The sequence below is a fragment of the Solenopsis invicta genome, chromosome 16 (assembly GCF_016802725.1).
Source record: "Solenopsis invicta isolate M01_SB chromosome 16, UNIL_Sinv_3.0, whole genome shotgun sequence".
Classification (NCBI taxonomy): domain Eukaryota; kingdom Metazoa; phylum Arthropoda; class Insecta; order Hymenoptera; family Formicidae; genus Solenopsis; species Solenopsis invicta.
In genome coordinates this window covers 21,739,913-21,755,040 of record NC_052679.1, presented here as the reverse complement: position 1 = coordinate 21,755,040, position 15,128 = coordinate 21,739,913, and the positions used below count along the sequence as shown (strand labels likewise).

General features: G+C 31.6%; 3 protein-coding genes across 8 annotated transcripts in view; 1 reads left to right on the top strand and 2 right to left on the bottom strand.

The window, feature by feature from the left end:
- LOC105193226 (trace amine-associated receptor 9) overlaps window positions 1–3,898 on the top strand; it is a 72,593-nt gene extending 68,695 nt beyond the window's left edge. For both annotated transcript variants that reach the window (XM_026131470.2, XM_039458988.1), the window contains exon 12: window positions 65–3,898. The gene's annotated coding sequence lies outside the window, so the exon portion shown is untranslated. The remainder of the gene's footprint in view (window positions 1–64) is intronic.
- The window catches only part of LOC105193227 (prominin-2), a 104,994-nt gene extending 95,799 nt beyond the window's left edge, over window positions 1–9,195 (bottom strand). The window contains exons 1-4 of one of the 4 annotated variants that reach the window (XM_011157597.3): window positions 8,824–9,195; window positions 8,602–8,759; window positions 8,256–8,410; window positions 8,074–8,118 (exon numbers count right to left, since the gene is read on the bottom strand). The gene's annotated coding sequence lies outside the window, so the exon portion shown is untranslated. Of the gene's footprint in view, window positions 1–8,073; window positions 8,119–8,255; window positions 8,411–8,601 lie in introns of all 4 variants that reach the window. The other 3 variants (XM_039458984.1, XM_026131468.2, XM_039458985.1) reach the window with 3 other exon arrangements.
- Window positions 9,196–10,281: 1,086 nt separating this feature from the next.
- LOC105193225 (leishmanolysin-like peptidase) overlaps window positions 10,282–15,128 on the bottom strand; it is a 269,152-nt gene continuing 264,305 nt past the window's right edge. For both annotated transcript variants that reach the window (XM_011157595.3, XM_039458987.1), the window contains one exon: window positions 10,282–15,060. In XM_011157595.3, coding sequence (XP_011155897.1) covers window positions 14,905–15,060 — 156 coding nt within the window. In that variant the 3' untranslated portion in view covers window positions 10,282–14,904. The remainder of the gene's footprint in view (window positions 15,061–15,128) is intronic.

Here is a 15,128-nt window from a genome sequence, read left to right as displayed (position 1 = left end):
AACTCGTTCTCCATATAGCATATCTGATTTATTATTGCTAATGAGTGTCGGTGGCAATTTCCAGCCAAAGATGCCGCCACGCAGACGGAGGATTTCGGATCTCCGGACGACGCCAGTTAGTACAGCGTGGCGGCAAGCCGGCATCCGATGCTCCAAAACTATCGAGCACAATATCCGTCGTTTATGCACCGATATCTGCGAGACCACGTCACAGCCTCGCTGGCACGAGGACGAGATTCACGCATCGAGGAAGAGAACAATTGCGACGAAGTCGCGTCGAACGGAACAAGCTATCATCGACACGATCGACAGAATCGCTCCGAATTCGCGCGCTTTAAAAGCCTGCCAGATCTCGTCAGAGATATGGAATCGCGATGAAACATTGATTAACGATTCACGTCGTCAAATCGGAATGCTGCTGTACATCATTGTCATCGTCATTACTTCGATTCGTATAAGAAGGAGCCTGAACTCACTGGATGCAACAGCACATAAGAGAAACGTGAATTCCCAGAATGCTCCCAGACGAGCGTGCGCGAAGCGTGTGTCGACACACCGCGATTAAGCTCTCGTCGCGACGAGATCGATTACGGAAATTAATCACGGCATCAACGAGGAAACTAATACTAATCGCGCCGCTCTCGACGATATACATGTAGATGTTTAATCACGGCGAAGCACTCTGCGAGTGTTAACGTCATTCGCGCCATCTAATCCCATTTTCCACGAGTAATTATTCACACGTGAGTGTTCGCGCTACGAGCTAGGCACTCAAACAAAAAATTGCCTCTTACTTGGACATACAATTTTGAGCACTTTCCTTTACAATTTTTTTAAGATGCATAAAAGCATAGATCCTCCTATCTGAAAAAGTGCGTTGCATCGATACTCTAAATCTCAAAGTTTATTGTTGTCGCTTTTCCGATGTGCTGATTGATTCTCATTCAGCGCTTACTTCGAAAACGGCTGTCATAGCGGAGATCGCGTATTTTGACTATGTGTATTGAAGGGTTAATAATGTAATGTTCAATTTGTAATTTGTTAAAATTATGCAATATTAGAAGCTTTGTAGCGCGCGCCTGTTTTTTCTTATATATAATTCTTATTTTTAAAAATAAAAATAATGCCTGAAAAACAAAAAAATTTCAGCATAAAGAAGCATTTTATTTCGTTACCAGCATCTTCTTCGTGGCACGTGCAAGAGACGTATATTGCTTGTTACTTGATTTGTGAAATAACGACTTAGCAGTTTAAACGCGATTTATACGGAATCGACAGTAAACTCGTTGCAAATGTATTCTGCCTCCCGAATCACGTTTAACACACGTCTAACGTCGACTAAGCTTTTTTAACCACGATTCGTACGACACTTGTATTTTACAAGCCATAGTCGCAGGGTAGCAAGTCACTTAAAGGAGACGCACTTTCTGGGGTGCTTTTGTCAACCCGCGACAAGCTCAAAAATCATGGTTAATCTAGCTGATCGGCCGGTTAGACGCGAAGTGCAATGACACACGGTCTCATTAAACCGACAACGTGACGAGAAGCCAGAATGTACATTGCAACGGTCTCCGATATCGAATCGTTCCCCGTAATTGCACATGTGCCCATTCAAACGCGAAAATTATTTTCCACAAATAACAATGTCTTTTACACTTATTACAAAAAGCTAAAATTCTCTTCTCTTTCTCTATTTGAAAAAGTGCATTGCATCGATACTCAAAATCTCGAAATTTATTGTTATCGCTTCTCCAATGTGCTGATTGGTTCTCATTCAGCGCTTACTTCGTAAATGACAGCCGTTCGCGAAGATCGCGTATTTTGACTATTTGTATTGAAGGGTTAATAATGTAATATTCAATTTGTAATTTGTATGAAATTATGTAATATACACGGGCGCGCCTATTTTGTCTAGTGTTTTAAAAGAGTAATAGATTACAAATTTAAATCATTTCTTTCTAGTCACAATTCAATTTAAAACTAAGTCCTCATTAAGGAAATTTTAAATTTGAATTTGATCGTTTTAAAGTAATTTGAGGCTGTTCCAAGATGTGCGATACACTCACGACATAAAATTGCAAATGTCGAAGAAATATGTACACTTCGTGAAGAACTTAAATTGCAATTGTTTAAATTGCAATTGTTTGCTCAAGCTCGAGAGTTCATTGGTACGAAGACTAAGGCGTAACATGTTATATCCATGTCATTGTTACATATATTTCATAAAAGGTCTAATGAAATTGCACAATAAATGCAGATATCCGAACTTACTCTTTTAATCTCGCAGAGTTTTATACCAAACTAATTACAGATAATACGCAAAATAGCGATGTTGTTCCTACATTTTTTTAAAATGTATATTTTAATTTATTCTCATATGTACTTTTCTAGTTTCTAAGTCTCGATTAGTTATTAAGAATAAGTTATCTGCGATTTTCTAAAAGGTTTGTTTGAACGATGATATAATAAGGCAAAATAATGCATCATTGCATTATTTTGACTTAGTAAGGTACTTGAATCGAATAAAGTCCAACATTAAATAGAGCCACTTTTGAATTTATCGCATAAAAGCGCGTTTGGAGCCTAAAGTATGTTTAAAAAAATTAAAAGTTTCTTAAATAAAGAGGAATTAAAATCACCTCTGTTTAGTGCAACAGAAACTTGTGACAAAATGAGAATATAGGTATAGTTTTTAAAAAATTACTTCAAAAATTATTAAACACATTATTTTATAGTTTATTGTAACATTATAGTATTTAACTACCTATCCGATAAAAAAATCGTTTTAATATAATTATACATAACATTTTGTATATAATTATGCATGATTTTTATATAAAGCCGCATGTTTGAGTTTAAAACAACTTTTTTTTATTTATAAATATTTGATATGGAAGATATATTTTAGTTTGATGAATAATTGTGAAATAAATTTTATTTTTATTTACTTTATTACAATATCCTTATAGTTTTTAAAAACTAAAATTAATTAAGTAAGCTTTATTTGGCTCAGGTACCTTATAATGCATAGAATAATAGAAAAACAGCCTTGCAAGGTTAACTATAACAAATCTAAATTAATTGTAATATATCAATTTTTTGTATGCTTATTGCATTTGCGTAAAAATACCAAAGTGTAGATTTTGTTTAGACTATTGTGAAAATAATTATTATAAAGAAATAAGAAATTTTTAATTACAGAAACAATTAGAGAATTTAAACATTACCGAAGAATTTCGAAGAAACAGAATAATAATAATAATAATAATAGAGAGAAGCTGGCATCTCTGCTTTAACAAGAAAGACGGAATCAGTGCCGTATATTATTTAATGGAATAGAATTTTTCCGTAAAAAGAAAATTATCTTTCACTAATATGTAAAGTTTTTTATTCAGCAAAGAAATATCGAGATGATTAAAAGTAGAAATATTAACGAGGTCGATGACGCCGTTTCATACTTAATCAAATAAGATTCGGACTTCTCTCAAAACTTTAATATGTATGAAATAATTACACTTTCAATTTATAATTAGAAATATTGCGCACAGCTCTAATGTAAAAAGATTTATATAAGTAATACTTTCTATGGCTTATCCTATTGATAAAGTTTATTATTGAAAATGTATGAGTTAAAAACGAAATAGTATTATACAAGAGCTAACAAGCCAACCTGGATTGTCACGCTTACACTCATAAATAAATACAATACAAATACTCATAAGTCGCGATTATACATGAAACTTGGAATCAAAATCGAAATGTTTAACAATTCTATGTATAATCGCAAATTATAAGTGTTTGTATTGTTTTTTTTTTTATAAATGTAAGCTGGACAATCCATCTTGGCTCATATAATATTAATTCAGTTCATTTATATAACTTCTTTAACTTTAAATTTTGAAAAAAAAAAATTGTTTTGTCTTTTATTTAAATTATATAATATGTTTCTGTATCCCTTGAGTTTACGTATTATATTTAAATCACATGTATATATACCTTACATTTCAAAATGTTAACTTTATAAGATTTTGTTAACAAAATCTATATAATTTTATTTTTTGTAGCATAATTGTAAATTTCTAATATTGTGGGATACTTTAGGCTAAAAAGAATATCCCCTTTTTACGGTAACTTTAATTTGTACCGCGGGATATATAGTTAGTGAGATAATATCGCTAGATCATGGCAAATAGTAAGTAAGTTTTTCAAGAATTTATATCAAGAAACATTTACATTTCTCGAGGAATAGTTACGTTAAAACAAAACTTAAAGGTATTGTCGAGCATCTGCGTGCTCATCTGCAGTGATTATTCGCGCATATTTTCAAATGATAAAATCCACCGTTATTTCATTCGCGTAAATTAATAAATAATTGATGGATCATTACTTGTGTTTAAATGGTTAATAACCAAGTGTGCCGTGTGCCTCAGACGGTAATTCAAAGCTCTTTGAAAGCTGTAAAAATTTCATTCCTCTTCATCTCACAAGAGGTTATTTAATAAAAGAACTTTCTATTTGTACATGTAAAAAATTTGAATATCTAATTGATTACGAATCTATGCGTATTTATATACGTGTACGAGCGATTGAATCATATGTATTGAATAAAAGATAGTACTATACATACTATCCATAAACATGAACAATATTTAAAAAAAAGTACCTATTGTCGAAAAAGCTATACATTTGAAAAAAACTCAAGTTTGTTCCAAGCGCTTCAAGAGGATTGGCGATATTTCTAAAAACTAAATATACCTTTGTTTTTATAACTCTTATCATGTTCATTTTTCATTACATGTGCAAAAGTCTATGAATGCAAAGGAACTCAAATTGTGCCGAACTAAACAATTGAAATCGTAATAATGTAATATCGCGTTAATTAGGCGTACAAGATGTCTCATGTATAAAGTCTCATGTACAAATTGTATTTCCTGAGACTCTTAAACGTAGAAGTAAAACCTTTTACGTATCTTAGTAAACCTGCTGGAAGTTTTTATTAAAGTTTTAGTATGTCGAGAAAGAATATAGATTTCTAGAGAGGACTATATGTATATGTACTTTCGAGACAAATCATACTGCGGCAACCACAAGTTAAAGCAAAACATTCAAAAAAAGTTCATTAGGGTTTGGATTTATACACGCATAGATACACGAGGACGTCGTGTACCTACATATGCACATCCAGATTCCAACGAACACTTTTCGAGCGTTCTGTTTTAACTGTGTGGCCGCCACATTAAAACCACATTAAAACCACAAATCATTTTTAGCAACATCGAGAATGATCATTGAAATCTCCCAACGCGATAAAACTTAGCGTTAGCGCGATGTAAAAAGCGATGTAAATAAGAAGAGACATCACCTCGCCCTTTTACGTAGTAAATTGGTGTGAAGGTACAATTGGACAGTAAAAAATGAAACACTGCCTGCAAATAATTCATCATCGGTATGAGACAGTTGGTTCGCGATGATGTTATAATTTACTTTATCGAATCGAATGCAAATCGTTTTTTGTATTCGGCAATTCGACACATACGGCGATTATGCATGTAGGTAGAATTTTAGATAAGACTATTAGCCAAAAGTAAAATGGCGACTAGTTAGATTATTAAAGAAACATGAGACTTTTAATAACCCACCGAAATTTAGTAATACCACCGAATAAATGCCTTAAGCAAGAAGTCTTTTATAAATCGGCAGTGTGGACTGAAAGAGAAAAGCAAATATTGTACATATTCTGCAAAAAATTGCTAGAACAACATATTGAATTCGGCTATTTCTTGCAGAGTAAATAAGAATTGAGCGCTATAATTCATTTAAGTACAATAGTTGCGTTTTGTATTTGTATTTAAATTACCATTAAGTCATTGATTACTGTTAGCATTGTAAATCACAATATAATAAAGTCTCAATTATTTCTAGACATGTGATACATTCGAAGAATTATTTGAAATATAATCGAATCAATGAATTTATTTATTAAGCGTTACACGCAAAGATCGCTATAAAATAATTCTCGTTTCTTTCTGCAAGCATGTTTTTAAAAGTATTTTTAAAACACTTGAAAACCATTTTTTAAAATGTTTTAAAATAATAGTTTGAGCCTTTTTTATCTCATTACAAAAAAAACATTTATTTTAATGAAAGAACAGTTTTCAACATTTTTAAAACATTTATGCGATATTAAGGGTCACATTTTTTTCCATGTAAAATAAACATTTTCCAAAAGTTAAAAATTATCCTTTCATTAAAATAAACGTCTTTTTTTAATGACATAAAGAGGATTTAATTACTTTTAACGTTTTAAAAAACACTTTTCAAATATTTAAAAATATTTGTAAAACATTGTTTGCTGCTTAATTTATTACTTCAATTCTAAAATTGCCAGGCAATTTAAAAATAACTGATTTGTAATTATTTATTAAATTTATAATTTTTTTTATAGATTTTCTGTAATTTTTTTGTTGCAATGTTCTTTATATTGTATATAATTATTGTATAATATTATTGTATATAATTCAATTTATTTATTTTTTAGCTTTAGCTTTTTTTCAAAAAAATATATATTTATCTTTTATGATATGCTGGCGATAGATCTGTTTTACTGATTAAACACTATTCTCTCCAGACATAGAAATCTTTTTATTAATTACACAGAATTATAAAGCTTTTTTGCAATAACACATGGCGGAATCAACAATTTCATGTAAAAAAACGATAAAAAATTAGACAATTATAATTATAATTCTTTGTTATCGACTTCTGCGATCGATTCGTTTGCTACAGATAAAAGTTTTACTTATTTGTATGTACGTAGAAAGCAAGCATATTTTTCCATCGGAATTAGCTTCTATGGAGAGATATATTGATATTTATTATTATCCATATCGCATGCACACATTCTATCGATCGGTAAAACTAACATCGCCAGCATCTCCTTATGTGATTACATACTTTCACAACTTTCAAAAAAGTAAATTTTTATTACAAGAATAGTAATATCCTCAGTGATAATCACAGTGATACGTACAATATCTACTGTGTAATCCGCTGGTAGTAACTGCTGCATAGGTAGTAAAATATTTCTAGTTTATAATAACTACATACCCGACAGTCGATTTTATTTTCTATGAGGATTGTGATTTCAACTGCATAAGATAATCATTCTTTTATCAGTCGTTGATTTGCGTTGTACTTGCGGGGCATCGCAGTAAAGTTGCCGTCCTTTACAAACTATTTATTTTTTGTTGTTATCGACGAGACCCGAGACGCATCGGCTTCAAGAGTTATGGTACGAAGCGGTTGAATAGTAAGTAACATAGTTATTTAACTTTGTATTATATTTAAATTACGTAATATAAATTTGACGTTCGTGCAATAATAATATTACACAGACTTATTATTATTTTATCACTTTTTAATACGTATTATCAAGTTAAGACTTTATTTTAAATCATATAAAATTTACGACCAAAGTGGTCGATTTTACTTGTGAGTAAGGTGGCGTTACAATGCTATACCTGTTGCTTTTCTTATGCTATGTCTGTTTAAAGATACGAAACGGAAGAACTGTGTATATATAACTGTCACGACATGTAACACGACATGGAAATAATAAATCAATAATAAAATATTCACACGTTATATTCGCTTTATCATGCAGTTGTTCGATGTCTCGCAAACTTCTGCCCCTTTTTTTACCCAGCCAGTACACAATATTTATGATAAATAATCATGAATATTTATTACTATTTATTATTTTAAATATTATATAAATAGTTTTCAGGTATTTTATATAAAGAAAAAAACTCAGGAAATATTTAAAATCTTATTAAAATATAAACTACATATTTTATACATAGTTTTATGTGATATTTACGTTTAAACTTTATGATCTGCTCAATTTAAAATCACAAAAATGTTTATGAAATATTTGGTAAATATTCATAAAATATTCAAATAATTATCTATTATAAATTTTTATAAATCTTTTATAAGTATTGCGTGCTGTCTGGATAGCAATTCCATCACTTTTATTGCATTTATATTAATAGGAAAATTCAAGATACTCACAGATATCCCGAAGATGACCTCGAAGACGCTTGCCTGCCAACGAACCTGCAGATTGTATCATAAAATAATCAAATAATTGTATATTATAATTTATAAATCTTTTATAAGTATTACGTGCTATCTGGATATCAAAATCCATCACTTTCATCGCATAAATTAATAGGAAAATTCGAGACACTCACAGATGACCCGAAGATGATGTCCCTCGAAGATGCCCTGCCTGCCCACGAACCTGCAGATGTCCTCCAGGCTTCGTCGTTGTCTCGCACGCTCACAGGCGACACTCGCGAAAACGCGATCACACCAATCATCGTAAGACGATCATGATTAAACATTCCTGAAATGATATGTGTAACCGATGTGAAACGGCACTCTTTCGACGAGAGACTCGAACGTCGACAACTTCGTACCGACGCCGTGGCACGTCGTTGTCGTTCCCGAATCGCGCGAACGACGAGAGTCAATCCACGTTCTCACGATGAATATCGTAAGTGGACACAGATTAACTTTGACTTCAATTTGACTCACCGATGCCCCGGAGGCGCCCTGATGTCTCCCCGGCTTCGCCGTCGTCTCATGCTCCCCCGTTGTAGTCACAGGCAACATTCACAGATTAGTTTGATCGCGAAAACGTCGCGATCAAGCTAATCTGTAGTGGGCCTCGTTATTTATTCAATGTACAATGCCTGAAACCAGTAAAAATCCTTTATATCCTTCATTCCCGCACACGGAAACGCGCACTTGACTAACAGTAGGCTTACTGCTACAATACGACACTCGCGACTGAACACTATCGAAACGAAACGACCGATGCGTTATGGCGCTCCGCTCGTCGAGAGATACAAACGTCGACACTCGACAACTTCATGCCGACGCTGCGCGTCGTGCGCGCGAACGACACTCACGAATTACGCGAAATTGACGAGAATCAGTCGTCACGCTCGTCACTGCTGCTGTCCGCTACTCCGGTCGCGCAACTACTAACGAGCGAGTCGCCGGGCATCTTGTTGGTATCCGTCGCTTGTTTATATCCGACGATTCGCTCGTCCGCTCGCGCCGAAACAAACAAGGTGACCGGCGACGGCGGCGACTCGTTCGTTAGTGGTTGCGTGGCCGGCGTAGCGATGACGAGTGTGACGATTGACTCTCGCCAATTTCGCGCGATTCGTAAACGTCGTTCCCGCGCACGGCGCGGCGTCGGTATGAAGTTGTCGACGTTTGTATGTCTCGTCGACGGAGCGGCATAACGCATCGGTCTTTTTGTTTCGCCATTGTTCAATCGCGAGTGGCGTATTGTAACAGCAAGCTTACTGTTAGTCAAGTGCGCGTTTGTGGGAATGGAGGATATTATATAATGTAAACGATTTTTACCGGATTCAGGCGCCGTATATTGAATAAACGAGGCCCATTGCAAATTGGTTTGATCGCGGCGTTTTCGCGAGAGTCGCTAGTGCATGTACGACGGAAGAGCGCGAGACGGCGAAGCTTGGGAGACCTCAGAACATTTCCGGAGCATCGATGAATCGAATTTATGAAGTTGAAGTTAATCTGTATCTGATTACGATATTCATCGTAAGAACGTGATTGACTCTCATCATTCGCGCGATTCGGGAACGACAACGACGTACCACGACGACGCCGCGACGAAGCGAAGTTGTCGACGTTCGAGTCTCTTGTCGAAAGAGTGCCGTTATACATATCATTTCAAGAATGTTTAATTTAATCGTGATTGACTTATTGCGACGATTGATCGTGTTTTCGCGAGTGTTTCCAGTGCGTGTGCGGCGAGGAAGCGTGAGATGACGATGAAGCCTTGGAGACATCTGCAGGTTCGTGGGCAGGTAGGACATCTTCGGGACACATGTGAATGTCTTGCATTTTTCTATTAATTTATGCAGTGAAAGAGATGGATTTGATATCCAGACAGCACGTAATACTTGCACATGCAATATATTTTATTATATGTTCAGATAATAATATAATGCATATGTAATGTATAAATACATTCCATATAGAAACAGAAATAATTTACTAATAAAAATGTGTGCTTGAGATTCAAGATACAATAATTATTTTAATTTGGTTATATTTATTATGTTACAGATTAATGTAGTTTTGCATCAGTGTCCGCATCAGTGTCGGTAAGTCTTTTATTATTTTAATTAAAAGTTGTAATTGATGACAAGTGCAATTTAAGAAAAAACTCCGTTTGTACTCTAAATTTTTAATTATTTATTAATCTGTATACAGAATTCTTATTCTCACAAGAACAAAATACTAGGTAGTTTCATATTACATTTCTTATATACCTCTTTAGTGGCGATTGCAATAAAATACAGATTGCTTAACATAGCCGAGGTAGTGAGCACTTTTTTATGTGCTACGATGCAAATAAATCGCTTAAATACTCTATTATCGATGATTAAGAATATTTTGCATTAAGTGATCTAGATAAAATGAAATGTAAAATGTGTTCAAACGATAATTTTGTTTTAATTTTTAATATGTGTTATAAGTCTGCATATTTTAAATTAAAGAAAAATTAATGCCATATATTGCAAGATTGGTGTCATAAATCCTCCTTTGTGATAATATTATTACGATATGGTTAAACATTTTTCCTTATTGCAGCTATAAGCTCGTTTTTATGAAAAGTTATTTTTGAGGTATCAATCCAAATATTTTTAAAGTTATCCAAATCCAAAGCTCATACATTTATAAATTTGTAAGAATACAAGAAAATATTTACCAATGTTTATGTTAATAAAACTCACAAGAGGAAGATTAAATGCATCAATTTTGCAATAAAATCTGTGTATACAATGGTATTAATATTTAAACTTATTAACTATCAGTTATTATTTCTTGTTATTAAACAGAAGTATATCTGTAAATTGGTATATATTGTTTCTTATAGTTACATTAATTTTCCGATACCTGTAAAAATAATCTCACTTCTTAAACATATTCTTAGAGCTTACAATACGTTAAGTCTTATTTAACTATTAAATTTTGTATTAAATAATTTTTGCCGATGTTAACAATTTTTCAACTAACAATGAGTTTAATAATAAAGAGAATTATATTTTTCTAATTTGTCATACATAGAATATACAGAATATTTATTTTTGATAATGGCACAATTACTTACTAAAGTAGAATTAAACTTTTAAATATGTTTTATGTTTAATAAGTAATGGTATATTACTTATTAAGTTTACAATGAATATTAAATCATAAGATGATTTCTATAAGACACCTTCTATAAGTAATTGCAATGTTTATGTTGCAATAATTTGTAATAAAATAAAATTAAAACTAATACTATTTTCTAATTGATTATTTAAAAATTCTAATTTACCATTTTTTTTTTTTTTTATTAATTCTGTGCATCTGTGCCAAATTTTTTAAAAATTATTTAATAAAAACATAATATATATAAAATATTATATTTTATTATATTATAAAATATTCTAAAATAGTAGTTATAAAGGATCTCGCGCATTTTATATGAAAAAAGTGACTTTGGTTCAAATGACTGAAATTGAAATATGTTTTAGTTTAAATGATTGTAACGCTTTTTGCCAAAGGAAACTTTTGATCAGCATCATCTAAACTAAAATAAATTTCAATTTCACTCAATTTGATCAAAGCTACTATTTCCATATAAAATGTGAGTGGTTCTTTTCACAAATGCTACATAACTTCCAGTTTGTACTTAAAAAAAAGACTTAAAATTACATATACAATTTTTCTGAGCTGTACAATTGTAATATAGAGTTTTATTGAAGTTACAATTTTTTTCAAATTGCAATATATTTTTTGTAATAACTATTATAACAAAATATGTTATTAAAAATTAAATAACAAATTAATAGCTAAAACATGCATTCTAACACTTTTATATAAGTTTGTAATTGTTTCTATAAAAATCTAACAAACTAACAGCTCAGAATTTTGAAAACAATCTATGATACACGTATTTAGATAGCCGCACGCACACTCACTCACACACACACACACACACACACACACGCACGCACGCACGCACGCACGCACGCACGCACGCACGCACACACACACACACTCGTACACACTTACACATCTACGTTCGATTTTTATAGTTGGGCCTTATATAATTATTAAAACGTACTCGTCTTTTTCTTATTGATAGTTGACGCGCTCAATATTTAACATTTATCGGCGTTTGTTAACGCATTAAAATTCGTTCTTCTGTCGAGCAATGACATCAGAAGGAATTCACGAGAAATGTTCTCGAATATAAACCTCAGTATATTTGATGCAATACTGAAATATCTTCAAGTTTTTTTACGAAGTATATATGTTAAATACTAATCATTTTTATACAAAATTAAAATAAATGCTCTCGTAGTTACACATTACAATCTTACAAATGCATCAAATTGGAATATGTGTTATAACAATGAAATCACACATTTATTCACATAACGGATTTGAATAATCCTTTTGGAATGTCTTTAAAAAATGCTGTTATATCAAATTCGCCATTTTCGTACAAATAACAAAAAAAATTGCTCAATATTTTATTGTTGTATCCATAACGGTTTAGCTATTGTCTTATAGACGATAACTCAGATCATAATATTTGTACAGTCAATGTACTGATCTCATCGTTTGCCATTTCTTTCAGTAGATTAAAATTATTACATATTTTATTTACTACTCTGCACAAATCATTGCGTTCATATATCTATAATAAACATAAAAAATCATAAATAATAAATTTCCATCATATTGTAGATAAAATATATTATAAATCTACAAAACCATACAAATCGAAAGTGTAATGAAAGTAATTTTTTTGATGAAAGTTGTACGCATTGAACATAATTTAAATAACACGGTTCAACACTTTTTTAAAATCTTAATAAACAAATTGTTTTTGGATAAACTTTTGTTCTTTGAAAATAAAACCGTTGACCGAAGTTGACTATAACATCACAATTTTGGGAAAAATAGCATCAAAGAGGTAAAATATGATTTTTATGATTTTCTAGACATTATAGCTCCGATATCAAATTTGTTTTAAATTTGTTAATGCCACGCAAAAGTATCAACTTTTAACTATAACGGACATTTTATCCCATTTCAATTTAATTCTTCGTTTTTTAAATACAGTTAAAATAAGGGACATTAATCGCGTGTGCTTGATATTTAATATTATGTCCAGCATTATTCTTTTGCAATAAATTCGAATAATTATTTCCGAAATATTTTCCGCTACTAAACACAAATCCACTTATTTCACCTCATACTATGTCTGTGTCACGTTTCATAACGATTTTCGTTTTATACAAAATTTTCTCAATACTCCTGTCACGTTAAATGGCTGTCACGTTAAATGGCTGTCACGTTAAATGGCTCATGTACATATACGAGTCATTAGTTATAATACTTTTTTCGCTCGTACATGACTCACTTATCAATGAACTAGTTGTGATATATCATCATTTTTTGATGTTATCTTCCTCAAAATTGTAACATGATAATCAATTTTAGCCATCGAATTTATTTCCAGTGACTAAAAATCCATCAAAAAACACTTGAACAAAATGTTATAAATCTAACTTCGCTTTTTTTTTAATTATATATACAAAGACTTTTTTTATACATTTACGACATCCATGATATCCACCCAAATTCGCAACAATCCAGAATCTTTTATAAATTGGTTTGTTATATTTTTAAATCACTTTAATTTTCACATTTATTCGTATATTATTCGATATGACTTGCGTGCATATGTTCACACGAACTTTCATACACATGTCGCGAGAAATGTTGTGGCTTCATTAATGTTGTCAATAATCCAGAATGTTGAAGAAAATTAAACTTATTATAGCCTCAATGGAATGTAAAGTCGGTCTTTTTTTTATGAACAATAGCTTAATTAAGCTCCTAATATAATAACGCTTAAAAAATTGCTACATATTGTAAATTCGTTATACATTGCTGACAAAACTATTTTTTAATGTTCCGCAAGTATGAATTGTAAATGTAACTTGCGTATCCGATATATACATACTTCTACTTTTTTTATGAATTATTACTTGCGTCGTTATATCATGCAAAATATATTTTTACACAATCATTTATCAGCAATGTATGGCATTTCTTTATTAAACTTATTAATTTTTACAACTAATTTACGTCATTCATAAAATTCTATATTATTTTTATATCGGCAGCGGTTGCAGTCCGTGTGTACATATATTGGATAATATTAGCAATTACCTATTAGTTACGGTATAATTATTCATCGTCTTAAATTGAGCGATGACCAAGATTATTCACCTTTGCTTAGATAGTGTTCGCACATGAAATAATGACGAAATTATATCATGTGTTAGAATCAAAGGTAGCGAAACATATATGTAATAATAAAATTAACAAATTAGCTAAATACATAATTCAAATCAGTGAAGCATATGTAATATAAAATTGGCACCTAAAAATGCCTCGTCACGTTATCATCACGAATCGTTAAATCAAAATTTAATTTTTTTATGTTTATCGCACATATTTAACTTATTTAAAGCCAATTGATAATTCCTTTAATCTTTTAAATTATTTAGCCAACATTTTATCATGTAGATAACGAGTTTATTTACGATTGTCATCTCGGCCAATATTCATTATGTTTCTTCAATAGTGAAAAGTAGGATAGAATATTTTCGAACCACATTGAAAATATCGTTATCTAAACGTGATACATAAGTCAATAAATGATATTTATGTATCTGGATTTAGATAATGTTTTAAAACTAATTAACTAAAAGAGACAGTTTATCATCTAAAGACGAAACAGAACATTGCAATAAGCATTGATATACTTGGACTAAAACTATCTGCGGACGCACAGTGAAGATAGTCTTTGTGATAATATATGGAAGGTGGATGTTCGTCTCCTGGTTTACACCACTCGTCCCGTGCTTTAAATTCCGCCTTAGAAAAATTTAAAAGAGTATTAAATTACATCTGGCTACATCTGTTACGTGTTGCAATCATTGCAT